Source organism: Pituophis catenifer, unplaced genomic scaffold (genome assembly GCF_029215685.1).
Source record: "Pituophis catenifer annectens isolate HBS135680 unplaced genomic scaffold, rPitCat1.0.hap2 SCAF_10, whole genome shotgun sequence".
Taxonomy (NCBI): Eukaryota; Metazoa; Chordata; class Lepidosauria; order Squamata; family Colubridae; genus Pituophis; species Pituophis catenifer.
This window is the reverse complement of record NW_027256890.1, coordinates 22,857,022-22,884,966: the sequence shown is the minus strand read 5'-3', so window position 1 is coordinate 22,884,966 and position 27,945 is coordinate 22,857,022. Positions and strand designations below refer to the sequence as shown.

At 45.4% G+C, this 27,945-nt stretch overlaps 2 protein-coding genes across 2 annotated transcripts in view; both read left to right on the top strand.

Annotated features, from left to right (window-relative positions):
• The window catches only part of MAP3K11 (mitogen-activated protein kinase kinase kinase 11), a 33,864-nt gene extending 20,084 nt beyond the window's left edge, over nt 1-13,780 (top strand). The window contains exons 4-10 of the mRNA XM_070951288.1: nt 247-422; nt 3,799-4,039; nt 6,376-6,489; nt 8,824-8,950; nt 11,031-11,122; nt 11,947-12,312; nt 12,499-13,780. Of these exons, the coding sequence (XP_070807389.1) occupies nt 247-422; nt 3,799-4,039; nt 6,376-6,489; nt 8,824-8,950; nt 11,031-11,122; nt 11,947-12,312; nt 12,499-12,929 (1,547 nt within the window). The 3' untranslated portion in view covers nt 12,930-13,780. The remainder of the gene's footprint in view (nt 1-246; nt 423-3,798; nt 4,040-6,375; nt 6,490-8,823; nt 8,951-11,030; nt 11,123-11,946; nt 12,313-12,498) is intronic.
• A 6,817-nt stretch (nt 13,781-20,597) lies between these two features.
• KCNK7 (potassium two pore domain channel subfamily K member 7) lies at nt 20,598-27,494 on the top strand. The gene is made up of 3 exons (XM_070951492.1): nt 20,598-20,910; nt 24,781-25,176; nt 27,277-27,494. Exons 1-3 carry the CDS (start codon nt 20,598-20,600, stop codon nt 27,492-27,494), a joined length of 927 nt encoding a protein of 308 aa, XP_070807593.1.
• Nucleotides 27,495-27,945: the final 451 nt, after the last annotated feature.

The following is a 27,945-nucleotide window of genomic DNA, read 5'->3' as shown; positions in this document are numbered from 1 at the left end:
CCTCCCCATATGCTATTCCAACAGTCCCCTTTTTCCTCTTCTCTTCCTCTAACCATTCAAGCTGTCCCTGATGGAGAACGTGGTCCCTACCTTACCACCAGCTCCCAGATGGCGTTCAATAGCAGACAAGATCCGGCACCTCGATGTTGCACAGTCTCTATGGGACGGCTGAGAGTCAAGTACGTTATTTAAATCCTCTGTTTTGTTTTCCTTCCTCTGTCGCCTTCCCACGTCGGTCTCCACCAGAGTGCTGGCAGCAGGACCCCCACGCGCGCCCCAGCTTTGCCTCCATTCTCGATCAGCTGACTGTCCTCGAAACGCAGGTGCTACACGACCTGCCACAGGAGTCCTTCCATTCCATGCAGGACGACTGGAAAGTGGAGATCCAGGATATGTTTGACGAACTGCGGGCAAAAGAGAAGGTAAGAATCGGAGGAGAAAGGGGAGGGGGGGGTGTCTCTTTCCGAACAGCTGCTCAAGTCAGGACACCCTTATATAGGCAAGTCCTTGACTTACAACAGTTTGTTTAGTGACTGTCCGAAGTTACAACAGGACTGTAAAAAGTGTCTTATGACTGTTTTACACACTTTTTTTTTTTTAATTGATTTATATGCCGTCCTTCTCCGAAGACTCAGGGCGGCTTACAATGCGTTAAGCAATAGCCTTCATACTTTTGTATATTTATACAAAGTCAGCTTATTGCCCCCACAATCTGGGTCCTCATTTTACCTACCTTAGAAAGGATGGAAGGCCGAGTCAACCTTGAGCCTGGTAAGATTTGAACTTGAAGTAATTGCAGGCAGCAGATGTAAGTGGATGTTAATAACAGTGCTTTAGTCTGCTGAGCCACCAGAGCTCAGCAGACTTTAGTTGTTACGTGTCCACTGCTACGTATCCACTGCAGCCTCCCCATGATCAAAATCCGGACACTTGGCAACTGACTCATATTTATGACGGTTGCAGTGTCCCGGGGTCATGTGATCAGCTTTTGACAAGCAAAGTTGATGGGCGAAGCCAGATTCACTTAGCAGCCATGTTTCTCATTTAACAGCCGCAATGATTCGCTTAACAACTGTGGAAGGAAAGGAGGTCGGAAAATGGGGCAAAATTCACTTAACAACTGTCTCTCTGAGCAATGTAATTTTTGGGCTCAATTGTGATCATATGTTGAAGACTATCTGTATCATTCCGGACAAATGGTTGTCCAGTTTCTTCTTAAAAAACCTCCAGTGACAGAGCATCACAATTTCTGGTGGCAAGCTGTTCCACTGGTTAATCGTTCTCACTGTCAGGAAATTAGCTCCTTTGTTCTAGGTTGCTTCTATCCTTGGTTAGTTTTCATTCATTCTGTCTGATCCTACCTTCAGTTCTGGGGCACAGATACAAAATGTGGATTTATTGATTGATTGTTCTGTTTTCTATAGGCACCCATCTCAGTCTTTGACTCTGGGTGGAGTACATCACAAAACACAGAAACAAATTAAAAATAATTAATTAATTATAATTAATTAATTATTAAAAAACAGGTAGGCCTTGACTTACAACCATTCGCTTCATGAAGTTATAACAGATCCTGAAAATAGCACTTACAATCCGGATCAGACCTTCCAATGAAGCCCCCACATTTACATGACTGCATTTCGGTTTCTTGGCATCCGGCCAGAGCCCTGCTGCAATCATGTGACCAAGATTGACAGAAACCAAGGTTTAGTTTCAGTTTGTACCAAAAAAAAGGCCCTTTGCAGACAATGGATTCACTTAATGGCCGCTTTATGAACGTATTTCTTTTAACAGACACTGCAAAAAAAAAAAATGTCGTAAGCATCAAATCGCTCACGTGATGGCCAGCTTAAAAAAACTGCATGATTTACTATTATAATTCCTGATTCAATTCTGGTCGTAAGTCGAGGAATACCTGTACATCGTAAAACATAAAAAAAAACCCAAATGAAAACACGTAAAACCATGCAAAATGTTTTGCTTTTTGGCAAAAGGGGAAGCAACTTTGTTCAACTAAAATGGGCTGGAAGTTTATCACAGAGATTTCCCGTTCTCGCTTCAACCTCATTGGCGGGCTGGCTGTGATGTCACAGAATGCACATCATGTGGGTGAAAGTAAATAATTTTGCACCCTTTAAAAAAAAAAAAAACAAGAAGTGAACCGAATATTCACTTCTTCCAATATGCTAAACAAAATGTGTTTAGAAGCTAAAACCACAATGATAAAGGGTCTGAACATTTGGAAGGGTTAAATGTAAAGGGATTCCTCGTTTTACAACCACAATTGAGCCTAACATTTCTGTCGCTGAGTGAGACATTTGTTAAGCGAGTTTTGCCCCATTTTACGACTTTTCTTGCCACCTCTGTTAAGTGAAGCACTGCAGTTGTTGAGTTAGAAACTATTGTGGTCCGCCAGCAGCCTGAGGAGCTGGCAGCAGAGTCGGACAGTGAGGAGGCTGGGGAGAAACATGGGCTAGTCCTGGAGTTTGGGGAAGGCTCGGACGAGGGCTGTGCTTTGGAGGCAGAGGAGGCCAGGGCCATCTGGGAGTGATGCGCGGACTCCGGAGCCTCCAGAGTTGGATATGAGAAATCAGAGGAAGAGGGGGAGCCTGTTCCTAGTGCGCGCATGCGCAGAGCTGCCAAAAGGCAAGAACAGTTAAAACTAAAGGGACGACTCGGGAGTAAGGCCTGGAGATGATTGGCCCCTCCCATAAGGCTTAAAAGAGGAGCAAAGGCATATGGGGGCCCTTTGCAGGAAAGCAACGTTGTTAATTCTGTTCCCAGTCAGCATCTCTGTTTGATTCTGGACTCCGTGGGGCTTTGCCAAGTAGGTTCTTTGGCAGCGTGTCAAGGGAGATAAAGGTTGGTGATTATCCTGAAGGACTTCTCCCAAAGGACTTTTTGCAACTAATTGGGACTCAGCTGTGAATGAACGTAATTCACAGCTGTTGCAATAAAAGAGGTTTTGGGGACGACTCGTGTTTTTTAATAACTCAGGAAGCCTAGGTCACAACAGTAAAATGGTTGTTAAGTGAACCTGGGTTCCCCATTGTCTTTGCTTGTCAGAAGGTCACCATAGGGGATTGCATGACCCTCCCGGACACTGCAACCGTCATAACTATGAACTAGTTGTCAAACATCCAAATGTCAGGTTTCGGTGTTGTCTCAATAAATTGCATTTCCAAACAAATAATCTTTGATGAAATCTTTCATTTATTAAGCACGACAATCTGTCCCCGATTATATCGTAGCCAACACTGATTTCCTGACCCCAAACCTTCCCTTTCTGTTCCCCAATTCTCTGCGTCTCATTGGCCATCTTCCAAATCACTCTCCCCATATCTACTACTTCAGCTCCCAGGAATGTCCCCCCTCCCAACCCATCTCCTAGGGGATATTATCTTCAGGGAAAATAAGTAGGTGAAGAGTCAAGCGTCCTCTTGCCAGCTGCCCCCTCTTCTCCTCCTTATGTCAGCACTGGAACGAATGTAGTTTGGAGTGCTGACACGTAAATCTCATGCTGTTACCGTTGTAAGTGTGAAAAACAGTCATAAGTCCCTTTTTTTCAGTGCCGTTGTAACTTCGAACAGTCACTAAAGGAATTGTTGTAAGTTGAGGACTACCTGTAGGTGGGATGGGAGGCTACTAGGAAATCACTCCTTTAAGACAAGAATCCACATCAAACTGTAGATCACATCATGACCGGAGGATCCAAGGATCTCCTCCAGGCGGGGGGTGGGGGCAGAGTTTCCCTCTCTCACAGATGGGGGATTGTTCGGGATCCGTTTCTCTCCCCAGGAGCTGTTGAGCCGGGAAGAAGAGCTGAAGCAGGCGGCCCTGAAGCAGAAATCCCAGGAAGAATTTCTCCGCCAACGGGAACACGAACTGGCCCAATGGGAGCTGGAGGTCTTTGAGCGCGAACTCAGCCTCCTCATCCAGCAGATGAACCGCGATCGGCCGCACGTGAAGAAGCGCAAGGGAACCTTCAAGCGCAACAAGCTCAGAGGAAGGGACAGCGAGCGTATCAGCATGCCGCTCGGTAAGAAGGCCGGGTCGGAAGCCGGGCTTTGGGGAAGGCCGGGTGGAGGAAGGAGAAGGAGACCACCTTACTCCTTCTGAATGCCGGGGTGGGAGGTGTTTTTTGAAAGCCGGATCTGGTATTTGTTGCCGGTTGCAATAGCAGCAGACTGATGTTCTCGGGAATTCTGGGAAGTAAATATGGTGTACTGAGGGATTCTGGGAAATGAATGGGACGCACACAGAGATTCTGAGAAATAGGTTCTGGGAAATAGTCAGGAATTCTGGGAAACAAATATGGGATGCATGGGAAACCAGGGAAATACATGAGGTGCCCTAGGGATTCTGGGAAATAAATATGATGCCCTCGGGAATTCTGGGAAATAATGTGGTGCCCTCAGGGATTCTGGGAAATACATATGTTGCACTGAGGGATTCTGGGAAATAATGTGGTGCACTGAGGGATTCTGGGAAATAATGTGGTGCACTGAGGGATTCTGGGAAATAAATGTGGTGCACTGAGGGATTCTGAGAAATAAATGTGGTGCACTGAGGGATTCTGGGAAATAAATGTGCACTGAGGGATTCTGGGAAATAATGTGGTGCACTGAGGGATTCTGGGAAATAAATGTGGTGCACTGAGGGATTCTGAGAAATAAATGTGGTGCACTGAGGGATTCTGGGAAATAAATGTGCACTGAGGGATTCTGGGAAATAATGTGGTGCACTGAGGGATTCTGGGAAATAAATGTGGTGCACTGAGGGATTCTGGGAAATAAATGTGGTGCACTGAGGGATTCTGAGAAATAAATGTGGTGCACTGAGGGATTCTGGGAAATAAATGTGCACTGAGGGATTCTGGGAAATAAATGTGGTGCACTGAGGGATTCTGGGAAATAATGTGGTGCACTGAGGGATTCTGGGAAATAAATGTGGTGCACTGAGGGATTCTGGGAAATAAATGTGGTGCACTGAGGGATTCTGAGAAATAAATGTGGTGCACTGAGGGATTCTGGGAAATAAATGTGCACTGAGGGATTCTGGGAAATAATGTGGTGCACTGAGGGATTCTGGGAAATAAATGTGGTGCACTGAGGGATTCTGGGAAATAAATGTGGTGCACTGAGGGATTCTGAGAAATAAATGTGGTGCACTGAGGGATTCTGGGAAATAAATGTGCACTGAGGGATTCTGGGAAATAATGTGGTGCACTGAGGGATTCTGGGAAATAAATGTGGTGCACTGAGGGATTCTGGGAAATAAATGTGGTGCACTGAGGGATTCTGAGAAATAAATGTGGTGCACTGAGGGATTCTGGGAAATAAATGTGCACTGAGGGATTCTGGGAAATAAATGTGGTGCACTGAGGGATTCTGGGAAATAAATGTGGTGCACTGAGGGATTCTGAGAAATAAATGTGGTGCACTGAGGGATTCTGGGAAATAAATGTGCACTGAGGGATTCTGGGAAATAAATGTGGTGCACTGAGGGATTCTGGGAAATAAATGTGGTGCACTGAGGGATTCTGGGAAATAATGTGGTGCACTGAGGGATTCTGAGAAGAGACCATGTTTGATCTGGGACCAATTAAAACCGGCGCCCCTCCAAATTCATTTGCTCCTTCTGGAACAATCCTGTATTTTCTGGAAATGCTAACCCCAAGCTTCATCGTATTATTCACACAGGAAGAAAAAAAGCACAATCGATCCCAAAACAGGGTTCAATAAAACCAGCCAAAATGCCCCTAAATCCCCACAGAATTTATTTTTTTTCTCTTTGATCTGTAACGGCGGCTTAAATATTTTTTTACACCAGGGAGTCTCCTACCATGGCGACTTTAGGACTTGTGGGCTTCAACTCCCAGAATTCCCTAGCCAGCGAGATGCTATCGTTGGAGATCAGAGGTGAAATGCTACCGGTTCGGGCCGGTTCGCTTGAACTGGTAGTAAAACAAATGCTAAAAAAAAGTTTAAAGAAAAGATCCCACAATCACGGGGCATAGCTGATTGTCGGAACTTTTTTTTTTTTTTTTTACTTTTTAAGCATTTTTTTTTACTACTGGTTCACTGTGCCGCGTGATTTATATTTGCTAAATCGCGCGGCACACCTGTTTCCCTCCCATTCTCGCCGTTCTACTTACCTTTGCAGACTCAGAAAAGGCTTCTTAGCGCCTGCGATTAGCACCTCGTTTTAATCATTTTTTTTTAAAAAAAAAAAACCCGCAACCATTTCTCTTTTTTCAAAACAAGAAAAATCCCTAACCAGGGTTAACTGGTTGACGAGTGCAGAAAATGCTAGATCTGACTTGGATCAGTTACAAGGTGGTTCTCACGATTTTTCTCTCCTTTCTTTTGTCAGATTTTAAACATCGCATTACAGTTCAAGCATCTCCGGGGCTGGATAAAAGGAAGGATTTCTTTGATGCGGGCGCTGGGGGCTCCCCGACGTTCCCACGATTTCGAGCTATCCAGTGTGAGTGGCGTGGATTTCCCTCTAGACAAATCCCCAACACACATCTCAAACGAGCTTAGAGGTTGCCGATAGGGGCAATCCTCAATTTATATAACCGTTCATTTAGTGACTGATAGAGTATTTGTAGCGCAGGGTTGAACTATGGGGTCCTTGATGCTCCCTGAGCTTGTTTGTTTTCTTGCAGACGTCTCATGACCCAACTAGGTAACATCATCAGTGCTTAGAAGGGAGGGGAGTTTGGTTTCTGTGAGCATTGATGAAGTTACCTAGTTGGGTAATGAAATGTTCTCAGAGAGCACCAAGAGCATCAGTCTTCCTCCTCCTCCTCCTCCTCCTCTTCTAATTTTCCTCCACTCCACAAACCTAACACCCTTCTAGCACTGATGATGGTACCTAGTTGGGTAATGAAACGTCTTTAAGAAAACCACCAAACTCTGAGAGCGCCAAGGAGCTTACCGTCTTCCTCCTTCTCCCCTCTACCTCTTCCACTCCGCAAACCCTACTCTTCTAGCTTCTGCAATAAAACCACCAAACTCAGAGGGCACCCAGGACTCCCCCATTTAGCAACTGTTCGGTTATGAAGGCCCTGAAAAAAAAAAAAAAAGTGACTTGCAGCCAGTCCTCAAACTTAAGACCGTTTGCAGCATCCCTGCAGTCACATGATCAAAACTCAGGTGCTTGGCCGTGGGGCTCATATTTACAACGGTTGCAGGATCCCGTAATCGCGCCGATCGCCATTTAGGATCTTCCCAGCCAGGTTATGAGACGTAAAATCAGCGAGGGAGGCTGGATTTATCGTAATTAACGCCGGTGACTCACTTAGGGACCGCAGCCCAAAAGATCAGAAAATCAGACACGCTCCCGTGCCACCAAAGGGTCCAGTCCCAATTGTGGTTGTAAGTTGAGTATTATTTTTACTTATTATAGCAGTGACGGCGAATCTTTTCGGCACCGAATGCGGAAAAGGTTGCACGGAAACTTTGCACATGCATGGCATGCTGTTCGGGGCCATGCTCTGGAAAAGCCGAACTTCCAGGTTCTAGCACGCATGCGCGCCCGAGGATCAGCTGGCTGGCGCGCATCTGCAGGCCGGTTTTCGGTACTACCACGTGCATGAAGGGATCGTGTTCCGAAAAAGCCAAACTTCCAGGTTCTTGTATGTATGCCCACCCAACAATCAGCTGACCGGAACACATGTGCACACCGGTTTTCGGCACTGCTGCACGGGCGAAGGATAGCTCATCGTCACGCGTGCATCCACGCCAGAAACCCATTAGGCAAACAGGAAAGGCCACACGTGCCGAACGACATGGCTTTGCGTGCCACTTTGGGCATGCGTGCCATAGGTTCGCCATCACGGTATTAGAGGAAGAGGAGTAGGCCTTAATACAGGGGTGCCAAAACACATGGCCCGTGGGCCGCCTTCGGCCTGCTATGTGGTCGGATCCAGCTCGCGGGGCCGTCCTGGAAAATGCCAGGCACCGACCCGCATCGCTTCGGCCTGGTCTATCCAATGCGAAGAGGAAACATCAGGCCAGCAGTTTGGGGAGTAACCTCAAGATGGCTACACCCACCCAGTTGGCCACGCCCAGTGAGTGGCGTCAAGATGATCACGCCCACTCAGTTGACCACACCCACCCAGTCGGCCACTCCCCCCTGCCCCCCCCAGGTCAACCACAGCCCTGATGTGGCCCTCAATAAAATTGAGTTTAACACCGCTGCCCTAATAGATTCCACTTCTGCGGCCCAGTTCTGAAGGGCTCAAGGTGCGTTAGTGGGCCTGGGGTTGGGGACCCCTGTTCTAGATTGATGAAGCACCCACATCTTCTGGTGGCAGGCTGTTCCATTGGTTAATTGTCCTCCCTCTCAGGAAATTTCTCCTTAGTTCCAGGTAGCTTCTCTCTTTGATTAGTTTCTGTCCATTGTCCCTTTATCCTGCCCTCTGGTGTTTTGGAGAATAGTTTGACCCCTTCTTCTTTGGGGCAGCCCCTTGAATAATGGAAGACTGGCAGCTGGTTCATACTTACGACCGTTGCCGTGTCCCAAGATCATGTGATTTCCCTTCCCCCCACCCCCCTTTGCCACCTTCCGACAAGCCAAAGTTCATGGGGAAGCCCAATTCACTTAACAAACCAGGTTACTCACTTATCAATGGCAATGATTCACTCTACAACCGTGGCCAGAAAGGTTGTAAAACGGGGCAATTAACAATGTCTCACTTAGCGACAAGTTTTGGGCTCCATTGTGGTTATACGTCGAGGACCACTTGGGTTACGGCAGTCAGAATTGTACGGTTTGTTTAACTGCCCGTTGTTTCTTTTGTCTTCCTTGTAGTGGAACCGAGCGAAAACGATCAGAACTGGAACCGTCAATCACCCCGTCGGGGCGATGAGACTTGGAACGGCCATACCAAGAGCCCGGGCTCCCCTAAAACGTCTGAGGCCAGTACGCAAAACGGCAGGTAGAGAGCATCGATCTCACCCTCTTCGCCATTGGTCGGGGCCATCCCAGTTGTGAAATGTAAAATTTGTTACTACCGGTTCTGTGAGCATGGCTTGGTGGGGATTTTTTTAAAAAAAATCCTTTTAAAAGCCTCTGACGATCCCAGCTGACTTGCCTGATCGGCAGAGGCTTTTTTTTTTTCCTTTTAAAAACATTTTTTCTATAACCTCTTCGGCCAAAGAGGTTGTAGAAAAAATGCTTTTAAAAGCCTCTGATGATCCCAGCTGAGCCGCACGATCATCAGAGGCTTTTATTTTTTACTTTTAAAAGCATTTTTTCGGCCAAAGAGGTTGTAGAAAAAATGCTTTTAAAAATAAAATAAAAGCCTCTGATGATTGCGCGGCTCACCTGGGCAATGGGGGGGGGGGCAGGGATTTTTGCTACCGGTTCTCTGAACCACTAGCCTCCATCGCTACCGGATCAAGTGATCCGGTCCGAACTGGGAGCATTTCACCCCTGGGCCATCCCCTTCTACCAATTAATAGGATTTTCATAGCACAATTTAGTAAGTGGAGTGGGGGGAGTTTGTCCCCCGTCTTGCGACATTCTCACCCCCCAGCAAAATTGGTAGTCCTCGCTTAACGACCGTTCAGAGTTATGACAAATCTCCCCACAAAGTCTCGTAATCACATCGGAGTCGTTTGGCAATAATTTCTCGTTTACATTTGCAGCGTCTTGCGGTCATGTGATTTTGGGCGGGTTTGGTCAAATTTCCAGCATTTACTTCTGGCCAAAAAACAAAAAAAAAAGCCCATTGAAGAAAACTGGTTTATTTAATGACTGGGACATTCACTTAACAACGGCCGCAAAAAAGATTCAGTGCAACCATGTGGGTGACCTGCTTAACATCTGCCATAGTTCTGAGCTCAATGACGGTCATAAGTCAAGGCCTACTTATAAAGTGATTCTTTTTCCTTCTTTTTAAAGGAACCCAGGTAGTCCTCAAATTACAACAGTTCGCTTTAGTGACCGTTCGAAGTTACAATGGCACTGAAAAATGTGACTTATGATCATTTTTCACAATTACGACCTTTGTAGCAACACTACAAAATTCAACGGCTTCATGTTTATGACGGTTGCAGGGTCCCCGTTTACGACTTTCCGGCAAGTCAAGTCAGTGGGGAAGCCAGATTCATTTAATGGCCATGTGGCTAACTTAACAACTGCAGTGATTCGCTTAACGACGATGGCCAGAAAAGTCGTAAAACGGGGCAAAATTCACTTAACAAATTTCTCACTTAGCACCATAAACGTTGGGATTCAGTTGTGGTCATAAATTACAGGACTACCTGTATTTTGCAATTTTACGATGTGCGGACTTCAACTCCCAGAATTCCATGCTGGCTGGGGAATTCTGGGAGTCGAAATCCACACATCTTAAAATTGCTGTGATTAAGAAATCCTGCACATCTACAATCCTGCATCCAGTTTTGGTTACCACTATAAAAAAAGATGTGATTCTAGAAAAAGTGCAGAGAAGAGCAACCAGGATGATGAGGGGACTGGAGGCTCAAACATACGATGAACGGTTGCAGGAACTGGGCCTGGCTAGTCTAGGGAAGAGAAGGACCAGGAGAGACAGGAGAGCCTCTTCCAATATTTGAGGGGCTGCCCCAGAGAGGAGGAAGGGGGTCAAGCTATTTCCCAAAGCCCCCGAAGGCCAGACAAGGAATGATGGATGGAAACTGATCAAGGAGAGATTCAACCTAGAAATAAGGATAATTTTTCTGACAGTGAGAACAATCAACCCATGGAACAGAAGCTGCCTTCGGAAGTTGTGGGAGCATCATCACTGGAAGCTTTGAAAAAGAGACTGGACTGCCATCTGTCAGAAATGGTGTAGGGCCTCCTACTTGGGCAGGGGGTTGGACTAGACGACCTACAAGGTCCCTTCCAACTCTGTTCATCTGTTAAAAGTTAACCGCTCACAACGAAGCATCAGAATAAAATATCGGGAATATTTTTGGTGGATTCGCTGACTCCTACAGACCCAGAGCTTTCAAAATTGTCACCCCGATCCTTGTTTCTTTCCACGGCAGGAGAAGATCACGGCCAGAGGAGACCACGTGGTACGTAGAATCGGACGGTTCCCCTACTCACTCGCAGCTCCATTCTCAGTCCAGCCAGAACGGTGAGTTTCTTCCCCCTCCTTTTGATCATTGCAATTACAAGTAGTCCTCGACTTACAACCGTTCCGGTTAGGGACCGTTCCAAGTTACAACAACAGTCCTGAAAAATAGCGACTTATGACCATTTTTTTCCACACTTACGACCATTGCAACATCTACCCCCCCATGGTCACGTGATCAAAAGTCGGACACTTGGCCAGTCGGATTCGTAGTTATGACGGTTGCAGCGTCCCGGGGGTGTGTATGTGTCACGTGATCCGCTTTTGCGACCTTTTGACAAGCCAAGTCAATAGGAAAGCCTGATTCACTTAACAACGGTGTTAAGTTAATTTAACAACTGCACTGGTTCGCTTAATAACCATGGCAAGTGAGCTCGTAAAACGAGGGCAAGGCTCGCTTAACAACTGCCTCTCTTAACAACAGAAATTTGGGGCTCCGTCGTCGTAAATCGAGGTCTCCCTTGTGCTTCCTAAAGAGACAATATAAAAATGCCCTAATAGTCATTTTCAATTATTATATTGCGATGTAGGCTCTATTCCAAGCCAAAAAATTAACATTTCTCCATTTTAAAAATAAGACAGAACGTCTTATTTTTCTTCCTTATCTTTTCTTTTATGCTGTGCCTTTTTTTAGATATTAAAAAGGGCATCCTAATCTAGTTTGTTCATTCTGGAAGCCCCTCAGCCTGAAAAGCAGAGTTAAATATTTTAGAAACAGACCCCAATCTATAGGCTAACGAGAGGAAACCCAATCCAATCTGGGTTTAAACTTGAGTTTAATTTAAATTGCCACTTTTTTTTTTTTTCTCGCTGTCTCATCTTTCCAGGCGATGTTCCCGTCAACTCTGCAGAAACTGAGGACCAGACACTGGAAAGGCCGAACGGGCCCCGACTCATCCAGAGGGTTCTACTCCGGGGTTCAGCCTTGCTGGCATCCCTGGGCTTGGGCCGAGAATTGCCGGTCCCCTCTCCGGAGGGGCCCATGGAGGGGCCAACTTCTAAGAAGCTGTCTCCCCAAAGAGACTCCACTCCTGCTCTCCAGGTGGAGCCTTGCAAGGATGAGGCTGCCACCGATCTCCTCATTGACCTGGCCTCGGTGGGGGACAGGACTGCCTTGCCCCCCCTCTGGATACGAGAGTCACCCAGGGTGCCACAGGTCACGGAAAGCCGGATCCCCAAGGCTCAAAAGTGGGGTGAGTGGCAGCAGTCCGTCCATCTTAAAGCATGCTGGCTGGGGGATTCTGGGAGTTGAAGTCCATCCATCTTAAAGCATGCTGGAGGGGGATTCTGGGAGTTGAAATCCACCTATCTGTAGCTTAGATGCACCCGAATGTCTTCCCTAGATCAACTGCAGTTTTGCTCTTCCTCTCTTTCTGCAGATGGTGCTTTCCCGTCGCTGTCTTCCCCTCGCAGCCCCCGCTCCCCTCGCCCCTCCCTTCACCCCACCCTCATTTCCCGCCCCCGGCCTTCTCCTATCCGCAGCCGGATCGACCCCTGGAGCTTCGTATCGTCAGGATCTCGGGCCTCGCCAGCGGTCACCCCGGTCCAGTCCCCACGCCTGGGGCCACGTCAGCTCAAACCACTCCGTCCCGAAAGCACCAATCCTTTCGGGGCGCCCACTTCGGATCCCTTCGCCTGGGTGGACTTTCCGGCACCCGCCGACCCTTTTCTCGGGACCCCCACGCGGGCAGCCCCAGAGACGCTCAGCCCTCCGGTTTGCTGGACCTCCAGACCACTCCCGACTCCGCAAGAGGATTTGCCAGCCTCGTCCTGGTGGGGAGAGACCTCCTGCCCCCCGATCCCCAAATGACCAGGGACGCCCTGTTTCCAGAAATACACCTGCCAGGCTTCACGTGACGGGATCATGGCCTGTCATGTGGCCAAAAATCCGAGGACCACAGACTGCTGTCCTACAGGGGAAGGACATTTTTCAAAAAACAAAACCTGGAAGCTCGGTGGCGACACATAAAGCGGGGCTAACTTCCTCCCCACATCTCCACTATGCAATGAACACTTAAGCTGGCTCGCTTTGTGGTGCCCTTTCCCCGTTGCCATCCTGGTTCCTCCTTACAGGCAGCTATCTGGGTTCTCGCCTCGTCTCCCTTACCACTACCCCCCACGCCAGTAGATCTTCCCCATTCATGGTCGGTGGGGGGGAAAACGACACCGGGATCGAGACCGCCCCCCCCTCCACGGTCCTGGTTAGCTTCCCATTCCCTCCCACTCACCCACCCCGAAAAAAAATTCCAGCCAATTGAGGCCTTTGCCCAAAGTTTGTCTTTTTTGCACACCAAGAGAGCCAAGGACAAAAAGGGGCTGGGGAACAAATGGCAAGGGGGGGGGCGGGGTCCGTGCAGCCCCCTCCTCAGCCCTCGTCTTGAGGCCAAAGTGAAAAAAGCAGAGGAAATTCCCGCACGACCGAGGCACTCCCAAAGCACTTTGTGTGTGCAATTCTACTGTGTCTTTTTTCCACCCCCCTACTTGAAATTATTCACACGTGTGCCGGGCTCCCTCTGCTCTGACTCCCTGCTCCGTATGTGCATGCACACACTCCCGTGAGCAGGGGGTGGGGTGGGGGCAGCCAACTGTGTTCAGGACCGTCCCAGCATTGGGCGGCCCGAGCCTGTGAAACGAGACCAAATAAACCTCTGGATATTGCCATTCTGCGCACGTGTCTGTTTGGGCATTCGGATCGGCGACACAAAAAAAAAAAAAAAAAAAAAACGGGGGAAAGGAGGTGATTGCGCATCATTGCGTGTGGAGTTGGGTGGCATCTATAGTAGTGGCCAAAATTGTGGAAACCTTTTGGGAAAAATGTATTTTTGAGGTTTGATGGCTAATAACACCACTTTTTTTCTGGAGTTTCAAGATAATCCTATTCTACTGCTGGAATGGCCTGGGAATAGCCCAGACCTTCACCCAATGGAAAATCTATGGAGTCGACTAAAGAAACTTTGTTAGTCAGAAGCGATCCAGCAATAAAACCCAGTTAATAGAAGCCATCATTCAATCTTGGTTTCATATGATAATAGCTGCAGAACTAAAAGACTTGGTTCACTCCATGGGAAGACCTTGTAAGGCCATAATTGATGCTAAAGGCTACTCAACTAAGGATTAACTGACATGGTGATATTTTTTTTCAATTTTTTTTATTTTATAAACAAACACACAATATATAATCAGTTGTTCTTCTGGCGCATGATGGCACAGTGGGCCTGGTAGGCCCATTTTTTGCTCTCCCCAGGCTCCGGAGCCTCTCTAGGAGCCTGGGGAGAGCGAAAACGGCCTTCCCCACCCACTCGGAAGCCGGAAACAGCCTGTTTCCCTACTTCTGGTGGGCCCAGAAGGCCCGAAAATCAGCTGGCTGGCGCGTGCATGCCCGCTAGAGCTGAGCTCATGTGCCCACTGATATGGTTTTGTGTGCCACCTGTGGCACGCATGCCATAGGTTCGCCTTCACAGATCTTGGTGTTTCTTCAGTGGCTTATTATTATTATTATTGCTCCTCCTATCTTCATCCTTCCTTAATATTTTCCATTCCCTTGTTATAACATTCTCCCCACAATTCATTTATTATAACATTCTCTTATTTACTATTAATACATTTATCTATATCTCTTCTCTAACCAATGGTAAAATTGTCTTCAGAACTTAAAATATTCTGTATCCTCTCTTTCTTTAATTACCAAAGTCAATCTATTCATTTCTGCACAGTCTAAAATTTTCTTGGTTGCTTCCCCTTCTGAAGGGATTTTCTCTGCTTGCCATCTTTGCGCAAATACTATCCTCGCTGCAGTTATTACATGTATAATCAAATATATATTTTCTTTACTAATTTTCTCTGGTGGGATACCCAATAGGAACAGCTCCGGTTTTAAATCCCTACGTTGTTGAAGCTTTTCTTCTAACCATGTTTTAATTCTACTTCAATAGTTTCCATGGGAAGACATTGTATGGCCGTCATTCATGCTAAACGTTACCCAACTAAAGATTAACTGACATGGTGATGATTTTTGTATATCTTGTTTTTTTCTACGTGTTTCACTTTTCTTCTTTATACTGTAACTGCTATTCTAATAGCAAATCCTTCATAAAAGTTATTGCATTACATTCTTGATTAAATTATCTTTCCATTGATATATATAATTTTATGGTACTATTCAAAAAAAAAAAAAAAAGTGGTGTTATTATCTAAGTTTTAGAAAATACACTTTTCCCAAAAGGTTTCCACAATTTTGGCCACTACTGTAGTTTCAAAGCCACATTGTGCTCATTCCACCCTCCACTTATACTGGTAGTCCTCAAACTTGCAACAGACTTCATTGAGTGACCATTCCAAGTTACAACGGCACTGGAAAAAAAGGGATTTATGGCCGTTTTGCACACTTGCAACTTTTGCAGCTTCCCCCATGATTCACATGATTAAAATTCGGAGGCTTGGCAACCGTTTCATACTTACAACCATTGCTGTGTCCCAAGGCCATGTGATTTCCCCTTTTTGCAACCTTCTGACAAGCCAAGTCAATGGGGGGAGCCAAATTCACTTTACAACCAGGGTGATCGACTTATCAAACTGCAGGGGTTCGCTTAACGACGGTGGCAAGAAAGGTCGTAAAATGGGGCAATGACTCGCTTAACCAATGTCTCGCTTCACTACAGAAACGTTGGGCTCCCTTGTCGTAATTCAAGGACTTACCTGTATGGGCAAACGTGAGGGACTAGCTCCTTTATCTGCAGTGAATCATCTCTGAAAATGCAGAATTAGGAAAATGGAATTTTTGTTGCTTAAAGCAAGGCCGTTGTTAAGTTTGTCCCATTTGATTTTCTGGCCTTTTTTCTTCCCCTGGTTGTTAAGTGAAACATTGCAGTTCTTAAATGAATTGTGCGGTTGACTTAACTTCTCCTCTGAGGCTGTGAATCCATTTGCAAAAATGAATGGGGGAAGGGGAATCCCTGACTTTTTCGGAGGGGGGGGCAGGTTTGCCCTCCTCTGCTTAAACTAAAGCATTGCAATACGTTGAAATTTGCTGCTGAACGCAGATCACGTGTCTTCCTACCACGAGTGAGTAAAGGAAAGGATATGGTTACAAACTGATAAATTCCTAATTTATTCAGCTTTTGTGCTGCACGGCAGCTGGTTATCTTCCTCTTAGACAACTTTCCAGGATGTCCCAAAATGTTTTTTTCCAAAGGAAGAAGAGCAACAAAGAAGATTAGGGGACTGGAGGCTAAAACATAGGATGGACGGTTGCAGGAACTGGGTATGTCTCGTTTAATGAAAAGAAGGACCAGGGGAGACATGATAGCAGTGTTCCGATATCTTAGGGGCTGCCCCAAAGAAGAGGGAGTCAAGCTATTCTCCAAAGCACCTGAAGGCAGGAGAAGAATGGATGGATGGAAACTAATCAAGGAGAGAAGCAACTTAGAACTAAGGAGAAATTTCCTGACAATGAGAACAATTAACCAGTGGAACAACTTGCCACCAGAAGTTGTGAATGCTCCAACACTGGAACTTTTTAAGAAGATGTTGGATAACCATTTATCTGAAGTGGTGTAGTTATCTGCCTAAGCAGGGGGTTGGACTAGAAGACCTCCAAGGTCCCTTCCAACTCTTATTCTGTCACTAGAATAGAATAAAAGCTGGAAGGGACTTTAGAGTTTTCTAGTCCAGCCCCTTGCTTTGGCAGCGTGTCAAGGGAGATAAAGGTTGGTGATTATCCTGAAGGACTTCTCCCGAAGGACTTTTTGCAACTAATTGCAAAAATGAATGAACGTAATTCACAGCTGTTGCAATAAAAGAGGTTTTTGGGATTACTCGTGTTTTTTAATAACTCAGGAAGCTTAGGTCACAACAAGTTCAGAGAAGAGCAACAAAGATGATTAGGGGACTGGAGGCTAAAACGTATAAAGAACAGTTGCTGGAATTGGGTATGTCGAGTTTGATGAAAAGAAGGACTAGGGGAGACATGATACCAGTCTTCCAATATTTGAGGGGTCGACCAATTCTCCAAAGCACCTGATTTTTCACACCCACACTAACGAAATCACCCAGAATACATTTTGGGCACCTTCCCTGAGCCGTGTGTGGAGAGAATGCATAGCTGAGCAGCTTAACATATTTGCAAGGAAATGAAGCAATTAATTCATTGACGAGAGGAAGTTCCTATAAATATATTATTCTGATCCTGGATGTTAAATTGACTACCGAGTTGTGAGCTGACATCGAGTTTGCGAGATAAGTTACAGTTTAGTAAAAAAAAAAAAAAAGACTTCTGTCCAGACAGGAAGGACCCTACCTGATAGGGTCGTTGTAGAAAGTTAACAGGAAGGTAGCCTTTGGCAAAGCAGGAACAGCAGGGGGCAGCATTTAGCTTCCCTTAGCTATTTGAGAAAAAGGAAATAAGTCTGGGTCCTGCGAATATAGGTAGTCCTCGACGTACGACCACAATTGAACCCCACATTTCTGTTGCTAAGTGAAACCGTCATTGAGTGAGTTTTGTGACCTTTCCTGCCACCGTGGTTAAGTGAATCCCTGCAGTTCTTAAGTTAGTCACACGGTTTATTTATTTATTTATTTATTTATTTATTTATTAAATTTTTATACCGCCCCCTCTCCCGAAGGACTCGGGGCGGTGAACAGCCAAAATTAAAAACACACAATACAAATATTAAAATGCATTAAAACAGAATTAAATTATCTTAGGCTTCACCAATTTAAAACCCCGTTACCCATAAAATTCACCAATTAAAAATTTTTAACCCAGCCCGGCTTGCTGAAATAAAAACGTCTTCAGGGCCCGGCGGAAGGTCCGGAGATCCGGGATTAGTCGTATCCCTGGGGGCAGCTCATTCCAGAGGGCGGGTGCCCCCACAGAGAAGGCTCTTCCTTCTTAAGGCTCTTAAGTGAATCTGTCTTCCCCGTGGGGATCATGTGACCTTGGGACACTTGCGACCGTCATAAATATGAGTCAGCTACCAAGCATCTGAATTTTGACCACGGGGACGCTGAAATGGTCGTTAAGTGAGAAAGAACGGCCCAAAGTCACTTTTTTCGGTGCCGTTGTAACTTTGGTCACTAAACAAAGTGTTGTAAGTCGAGGACTGCCTGTAGGTGGGATGGAAGGCCACTAGGAAATCACTCCTTTCAGACGAGAATCTACATCGAACTGTAGATCACATCATGGCCAGCTGGTCCAGTTTCTGGTTTCTTTCAGATGCTCCCCTTCAATGGTTAGATGGCCAAGACATCGGTATCTGAATACAGATTTTTTTTTTAAAACTTTCATATTTTACTGTGTTTTTAATTTAGGTGAAATATTAATATACATTGTAAGTCCATGTATGTTATGCCATGTCACTTTACAAAGCCTTAGTAAGACCCCAGCTGGAATACTGCGTCTAGTTTTGGTCGCCACATTACAAAAAAAAAGATGTTGAGACTTCGGAAAAAGTGCAGAGAAGAGCAACTAAGACGATTAAAGGCCTGGAGACTAAAAACATAGGAAGAACGATTGCAGGATTTGCCTTTGGCTAGTCTAGATCAGGGGTTAGCAACCTGTGGCTCTGGAGCCGCATGTGGCTCTTTCACCCCTCTGCTGCGGCTCCCTGTCACTCAAAATATGCGTCACAACCGCCAATGTGCGACACCCGCTGGCACACGATTTATTGAGCTTTTCAGCCATGGATAAATCCAAGAAAAGAAAAGTTTCAGAAGAAAACAGAACGTTTAATTCAACTACATATGCTAGTTTTGTGGCCGCTCAAGGAATAGTCATGCCCGGGAAGGGTTTTTGTGGCTCCCGGTGTTTTTTTTTCTGTGGGAAATGGGTCCAAATGGGTCTTTCAGTTTTAAGGTTGCAGACCCTTGGTCTAGAGAAAAGAAGAATTGGGGATGGGGGGGGACACGCCCAATAGAAGTGTTCCAGGATTCGAGGGGCTGCCACAAAGAAGGGGGGGGGTGTTGGTCAAATTATTTTCCAAAACACCAGAAAGCACAACAAGAAGCAACGGATGGAAACCAATCAAGGAGAGAAGCAACTTGGAATTAAGGAGAAACCGCCTAACAGGGAGGACAGTTAACCATTGGAACAGCTTGCCACCGGAAGTGGTGGGCGCTCCATGCCTGGAGGTTTTTTTAAAGAAGAGATTGGATAGCCATTGGTCTGAAATGGCAGAGGGTCTCCTGCTTTGGGGGGTTGGACTAGAAGACCTCCAAGGTCCCTTCGAACTCTGATATTCTATGTTCTGCTGCTTGAGACGCTAAAGAAATAAATAAATGTCGGGCATCAGCAAAGTCAGCAATTGGACTGAAGTCATAGAAACGTGACTGGTTTGGCACATTATGTACAGGAAGAAAAATGGTATTTTGGGCGAGACGGTTCCTTCAGTGGCTTGGTCCAATGGCCAGCTTGCCTTGAAGCCCGGAGATGGACAGGTTATAGAGAAACAACCTGTCCTTCTTGCTTTCCTCCCCATCCAACAACAAGCCTGCAAGGTAGGCCGGCCCACGCGAACAACATCCCCAGGCCAGGCTCTTCTTTCCAGCTGGGACCCCAAAGGAGTAAGGGCCCCTGAGAGCCTCCAGTGGCGTGATTTCTCAGTGGCCTCCCATCCCACCTACAGGGATCCTGAAGGGCAGGCAAGAGACTCCAGCGGCGGGAGCAATCCCATCTGAAAGGCCTGATTTCTTAGTGGCCTCCCATCCCACCTACAGGGACCCCAAGAGGGCGGGCATGTCTCAAAGGCATAATCTCCTAGTGGTCTCCCATCCAACCTACAGGGACCCCAAAAGGACAGGCATGTCTCAAAGGTGTGATCTCCTAGTGGTCTCCCATCCAACCTACAGGGATCCTGAAGGACAGGCAAGAGACTACAGCGGCAGGAGCAATCCCATCTGAAAGGCGTGATTTCTTAGTGGCCTCCCATCCAACCTACAGGGACCCCAAAAGGGTGGGCATGTCTCAAAGGCATAATCTCCTAGTGGTCTCCCATCCCACCTACAGGGACCCCAAAAGGGCCAGTCATAGAGCTTCCAGCAGCAGGAGCATTCCCATCTGAAAGGCATGATTTCCTAGTTGCCTTCCATCCCACCTACAGGGACCCTGAAGGGCAAGCAAGAGCTTCCAGCAGCAGGAGCATTCCCCTCTGAAAGGCGTGATTTCCTAGTGGTCTCCCATCCCACCTACAGGGACCCCAAAAGGGCCAGTCGTAGAGCTTCAGCAGCAGGAGCATTCTCCTCTGAAAGGCGTGATTTCCTAGTGGCGTCCCACTCACCTACAGGGACCCCAAAGGGCCGACCGTAGAGCCTCTAGCGGCAGCAGCATTCCCATCCCAGGGGTGTGATCTCCTCGTGGCCTCCCATTCCCCCCCTTACAGGTAATCCTCGACTTCCAACAGTTTTAAGTCCCCCCCCCATCATCCCCAAAGGGGGCGGGGCTTGCAGGGGCGGGGCGGCTCACCTGCCAGCTCAGCTCACCTGGATGGAGCGGCGGCCGGGGCGCTTCGGGCTGCTGCTGGCCGCTTACGGGCTCTTCTTGCTGCTGGGCGCCGCCGTCTTCGCAGCCCTGGAGGCGCCCGCCGAGCGCGCCTTGGTGGCCGGCTTGCAAGCCTCCCGCGGTTCGCTGCTGGCCGAGCACCGGCCCTGCCTGGCCGAAGAGCAGCTGGCCGGGTTGCTGGGGCGAGTCCTGGCCGCCCGGGGCTACGGCGCCTCCGTCCTGGGCAACGGCTCGGCGGACCCCGCCTGGGAGTTCACCTCGGCGCTCTTCTTCGCCGCCAGCGCCCTCACCACCACCGGTGAGCGCCTGCCTTCCCACGACGCGCGCCTGACACGCGTCTGCCCTCCGCTCGGGTCAGCTTGCTTGGTGGGGGGGGGGGCAAAAAAAAAAAAAAAAAAGGGCGGGGAAGGCGGGAACGGAGGCAGCCCTAGGTTGGGTCTGCGCAGGACAGGTGATAACAGTTGGAAGGGACCTCGGAGGTCATCTAGTCCAACCCCAGCCAAGATGGGTCTGCGCAGGACAGTTCTATTATTATTATTATTATTATTATTATTATTATTATTATTATTATTATTATTATTATTATTATTATTATTATTATTATTATTATTAATAATAATAATAATAATAATAATAATAATAATAATAATAATAATAATAATAATAATAATAGAATTTGTATACCGCCCTACACTCCCGAAGGCCTCAGGGCGGTGAACGGCCAAAAGATATAATACCTATAATACGAATGTTAAAAAACCAATTAAAATACAGTGAAATAATTTGGCCCAGAAAACAAAATTTAAAACACCCCGAATTTATAAGACAAATTTAAAAAAATTTAAAAAACAGTTTAAGAGAGAGGTGAGGCCAGGCCTGCTGGAATAGGAGTGTTTTGAGGGCATGGCGGAAAGCGCGCAGATCCGGGATCCTCCGTATCTTGGGGGGGGGGGGGGGGGGAGGGGGAGGTCGTTCCAGATGGCGGGTGCCATATTCTATTCTAGAATATTCTATTCTATTTCTATTTCTGTATTTCTGTTTCTATTATTTCTATTTCTATTCTATTCTATTCTATAATAATATTATATTATATTTCTATTTCTATATTTCTGTTTCTATTATTTCTATTTCTAGTCTATTCTATAAGAATATTCTATTCTATTTCTATTATTTCTATTTCTATTCTATTCTATTCTATAATAATATTATATTATATTTCTATTTCTAGTCTATTCTATAAGAATATTCTATTCTATTTCTATTATTTCTATTTCTATTCTATTCTATAATAATATTATATTATATTTCTATTTCTATATTTCTGTTTCTATTATTTCTATTTCTAGTCTATTCTATAAGAATATTCTATTCTATTTCTATTATTTCTACTATATTCTATTCTATAATAATATTGTATTTCTATTCTATTTCTATTCTATTATAATATTCTATTTCTATTCTATTCTATAATAATATTCTATTCTATTTCTATTCTAATATTCTATTCTATTTCTATTCTATTCTATAATAATATTCTATTCTATTTCTATATTTGTTTCTATTATTTCTATTTCTATTCTATAATAATATTCTATTTCTATTGTTTCTATTCTATAATAATATTCTATTTCTATTCTATTCTATAATAATATTCTATTCTATTTCTATTATTTCTATTATATTCTATAATAATATTCTATTCTATTTCTATATTTCTGTTTCTATTTCTATTCTATTCTATAATATTCTATTCTATTTCTATTCTATTCTATAATATTCAATTCTATTTCTATTTCTATATTTGTTTCTATTATTTCTATTTCTATTCTATTTCTATTCTATTCTATAATATTCTATTCTATTCTATAATATTCTATTCTATTTCTATTTCTATATTTGTTTCTTATTATTTCTATTTCTGGTCTATTCTATAATATTCTATTTCTATTCTATAATATTCTATTCTATTTCTATATTTGTTTCTATTATTTCTATTTCTATTCTATTCTATAATAATATTCTATTCTATTTCGATATTTCTGTTTCTATTATTTCTATTTCTATTCTATAATATTCTATTTCTATTCTTTAATATTCTATTCTATTTCTATTCTATTCTATATTTCTGTTTCTATTATTTCTATTCTATTCTATTCTATAATAATATTCTATTCTATTTCTATTTCTATTCTATTCTAATTCTCTTCTCTTCTTTTCTATTTCTTTTCTCTTCTAATTCTCTTCAATTCTAAAGAGATTTTCGCATTAAAGCAGTTACTTTGCAGTAGGCACCAACTGCATTCTATCTGTTGCCATCCCCATCAAAATTGAGAAATTCACAGGTTCAAAATGAAAAAAAAAAAAGAATAGGATGTCCTTGTCTGGAATTATTTCTGCTAAAGATGGCCAACGTCAGATGCCATCTTTCTTCTCAGGTGTGGCACTTGGCATTAAATGCCAGCTTGAGACACAGCTGGTCCTTGACCTGCAGCCATTCATTTAGTGACCGTTTGAAGTTGTAGCAGCACTGAAAAAATTGACTTAGGACCGGTCCTCACACTTACGACTGTTATGCAGCATCCCCCATGATCGTGTGATCAAAATTCAAGCACTTGGCAACTGACTCGTATTTATGACGGTTGCAGTCATGTGATCCCATTTTGCAACCTTCTGACAAGCAAAGTCAACGGGGAAGCCAGATTCACTTCACAACCGGGTTTCTAACTTGACACCTGCAGGGATTCGACCTAATAATTGTGGCAAGGAAAGTCGTAAAATGGGGCAAAACTCACTTATCGACTGTCTTGCTTAGTAACAAGTATTTTAAGGTCAGTTGTGGTTATAAGTGGAGGATTATCGTAGCTCTAGCTTTACAAGCTGTGTTTCAGCCCAACTTAGTGAATTGGGAAGCCATTTTTATTTGCTATTGCACACGGGGGCAGATTCTGTTGAAGGTCACCGAGGCCCGCTTGGCATACTGTCCCTCTATTATTATTTTTGGGAGAAGCGAAGTAAATTTCTGGCATTTAGCCATGGCAAAGAACATCAAATTGCACCAGGCCTTAAGAACTAAATCCATTGTGATTTTCCTGGTGGGGAACCGTTGAGTATAATTTGCTCCTTTGACACTCCTATAGCCCTATCAGGAAAGAGGTTCCAAAGGAAAGGAAAGCAAAAAGAGGAAAAGGAAAAGAAAGGAAAAAGAGGGAAAGGAAAGGAAAGGAAAAAGAAAGAGAGGGAAAGGAAGGAAAGGAAAGGAAAGGAAAAAGAGGGAAAGGAAAGGAAAAGAAAAAAGAAAGGAAAGGAAAAGAAAAAGGAAAGGAAAGGAAAAGAAAAAAGAAAGGAAAAAGAAAGAGACGGAAGGGAAGGAAGAAGAAAGGGAAAGGAAGGAAAGGAAAGGAAAAAGAAAGAGGGAAAGGAAAAAGAAAGACGGAAGGGAAGGAAAAAGAAAGAGGGAAAGGAAAAAGGAAAGGAAAATTAAGAGAGAGAGAAAGGAAAAAGGAAAAGAAAAAGAAAGAGATGGAAGGGAAGGGAAGGAAAAAGAAAGGGAAAGGAAGGAAAGGAAAGGAAAAAGAAAGAGGGAAAGGAAAAAGAAAGACGGAAGGGAAGGAAAAAGAAAGAGGGAAAGGAAAAAGGAAAGGAAAATTAAGAGAGAGAAAGGAAAGGAAAAAGGAAAAGAAAAAGAGAGATGGAAGGGAAGGAAAAAGAAAGAGAAAGGAAAGGAAAAAGAAGGAGAGGAAAAAGGAAAGAAAAGGAAAAAGAGAGGGAAGGGAAGAAAGGAAAAGGAAAGGAGGATGGGATGGAAGAGAAAAGAAAAGAAGGGAATAACAGCACAGGACAGGATAGTTGGAAGGGACCTTAGAGGTCTTCTAGTCCAATACCCCCTCTTCTCTGTGACAGCCCCTCAAAGTACTGGAATACAGTTATTACCTCCCCCCCCCCAATCCTCCTCTTCGTTCAACTAAACCAGGACTCTCCAAAAGTTGGGCAACTTTTAAAGACTTCTACTCCCAGAGTTTCCCAGCCAGCTACAAAGTCCACAAAGTCTTAAAAGTTGCCAACTTGGTGGAGAGACCCCTGAAAAGTAGACTACGTAATTCCCTCAATCATTCGTTGCAGAGTTTTAGCTTCCAGGCTTTTAATCCTCTCCGTTGCTTCTTGATTCTAGGTTATGGAAACTTGGTTCCTCTCTCGGACTGGGGCAAAATTATCAGCATCCTTTATTGCTTTGTGGGCATCCCGGTGACCATATTGTTCGTCCGATGTTTACTCCGCGGCCTGTTGCCCATCCTAACGTACCGGCCGGTGCAATACATTCACAGCCGCTGGGGCTTCCCACGGGGGCGTGTGGCCTTAGGACACTCCGTGGGGATGGCGATGGCCACCGTGAGCCTCTTCATCGTCATCCCGGCCGTCTGTTTCTGGATCTTGAAGGACAACTGGACCTTTCTGGAGTCCGTCTACTTCTGCTTCATCTCGCTCAGCACCATCGGCCTGGGGGATTTCGTACCCCGCGTCGTGTCTCCCCCGTCGCTACACAGGTTTTACGAATTGAGCATCACGTGTAAGTCATCGTGAAGTTAAAATGGGAGGGTTGGCCGCCAGGAACCGATGTCACAAGAGTCCCTTAAATGATGTTTTTTTCCCCCTTTGCTGTTGGCTCATTCGGCTTGGAGGACCACCAAGGTCCAGGAAGCAGAATTGCAGTGAAGAGGAGAATGGAGACATTTAACAGATTTAACAGAGTTGGAAGGGACCTTGTAGGTCATCTAGTCCAACCCCCTGCCCAAGCAGGAGACCCTGCCTACACCATTTCTGACAGATGGCAGTCCAGTCTCTTCTTGAAAGCTTCCAGCGATGAAGCTCCCACAACTTCTGAAGGCAACTTCTGTTCCATGGGTTGATTGCTCTCACTGTCAGGAAATTTCTCCTTATTTCCAGGTTGAATCTCCCCTTGATCAGTTTCCATCCATTCTTCCTTGTCTGGCCTTCAGGTGCTTTGGAAAATAGCTGGACTCCCTTCCTCCTCTCTTGGGCAGCCCCTCAAATATTGAAAGATGCTCTCCTGTCTCCCCTGGTCCTTCTCTTCACTAGACTAGACATACCCCAACTCCTGCAACCGTCCATCGTCTGTTTTAACCTCCAGTCCCCTAATCCTCTTTGTTGCTCTTCTCTGCACTCTTTCTAGTCTCCAAATCTTTTTTTATAGTGTGGTGAACACAACTGGATGCAGGATTCTAGATGTGGCCTTATTAAGGTTTTATAATCTGTTATAATTATATAATCCGCCAGTTGCGATTCCAATACCCTTTTCTGTTCAATCATGATGGGACCTTGGAGGTCATCTAGTCAAACCCACCACCCAAGCTGGAGACCCAATGAGACAAGTTTCTCACTGTCAGAAAATTTCTCATTTCCAGGTTGAATCTCTCCTTGGTCAGTTTCCATCCATTATTCCTTTTGGATGGTTGTCCAATCTTTTCTTGAAGCCTCCAGGGATGGTGCAACCACAACTCCGGGAAACGAGCTGTTGTGTTTTATCCATCTCTTTCCGTTGGTCTGTCTGTCCTCCTTCTATCTTTCCTTACAGTCACTTATCATTCAAAGTGCCAATAAAGTTATTCTATCTGTCCATAGGGGTGGGTTGCTGGAGGTTCGGAAGAATCTCTAGCTAAGATTCTGTGCAGTTCGGAGAACTCCCAAATCCCACTCCTGGCTGGCCCCGCCCACCCTGCCCTGCCCCTCCCCAGAGTCCCCATGCGGTCCATTTTGGATGCAGGTAAGTGCAGGGCGTGTGCGGAGACTCGGGGAGGGCGAAAAACCGGCCTACCAGAAGTTTGGGAAGGCCTGTTTCCAGCCTCCAGAGCCTGGGAAAGCTGTTTTCACCCTCCCGGAGGCTCAAGGAAATCCCCTGGAGCCCGGGGAGGGCAAAAAGCCCCCCCCCCCATGGTGCAGGAGGCTGATAAGGCCACGCCCACCCAGCAACCATGCAGAGAACCTCTTGCTAAAATTTTTGAAGCCCATCTCTCTGTCTCTCTCTCTACCGTATGTCTACCATATCTCTCCATTCATCCATCATCTCTCTCTACCGTTTCTGTCTACCGTATCCATCCATCCATCCATCATCTCTCTCTACTGTATCAATATCCATCTATCTATCTATCTATCTATCTATCTATCTATCTATCTATCTATCTATCTATCTATCTATCTGCTGTCTATAGTATCTATGATACAGAATCATAGAATCCAAGTGTTGGAAGGGCTCTTGGAGGTCTTCTAGTCCAACCCCCTGCTCAATCACAGACCTTTCACGAGTGTCCAACCTTGGCAACTTTGTGGAGTTCAACCCCCAGAATTCCCCAGCCAAAAAGCTTCCAACTTGGGCAACCAGTCTTTAGACTGGTGGACCTCAACTCCCAGAATTCCCCAGCCATAGGAAATGTCTGGGGAATTCTGGGAGTTGAAGTCCGCCAGTCTTTAAAGTTGCCAAGGTTGTACAATCCCTGCTTTATAACCGTTCTGGACAAACGGTTGTCCAGTCTCTTTTTGAAAACCTCCAGGGATGAAGTCGTGACAACTTCTGGTGGCAAGCTGTTCCACTGGTTAATTCTATCAGGTTAATTTGAAAAGTCACTTTTATCTTCTTTTCTCCCTTTTATAGGCTACCTACTTACCGGTTTGCTAGCCATGCTCGTGACCCTGGAAACAATTTACCGGCTGCAAGAAATCCGTGCTCTCATCCGTTTCTTTGCTCCGTCCCGCAGACCGATATTGGAGGCTGATGATCGTGTGGGAATCGTGACCAGGGATCAACTTGCATTGACCTCCAATCTCGAACCCTGCTCCCCAAAAACTTTAACTGAAAGGGGTGCCCCTTAATGTGTACCCCTCACCATACATTCACCGCACTCCGAAATCTCTCCCAATACACGTAATCCTCGACTTATGACTGCAATCGAGCCCCAACTTCTGTCGCTAAGTGAAACATTCATTAAGCGGGTTTTTATTCCATTTTATGCCGCAGTTGTTAAGTGAATCACTGCAGTTTAAGTTATTAACAGGGTGAAGTGAATCCGGATTTCCCATTAACTTTGTTTCTCAAACGGTGATCCCACTGACCCCGGGGACAGTGCAATCGTCATAAATGCGAGTCAGTTGCTAAGCATCTGAATTTTGATCACGTGACAATGGGGATGCTGGAACAGTCATTAAGTGTGAAAAGCGTACGTTACATTTTTTACAGCGCTGTTGTAACTTTGAACGAACTGCTGTAAGTCCAGGACCTTCTGACAAGCAAAGTGAATGGAGAAGCCAGATTCACTTAACAATC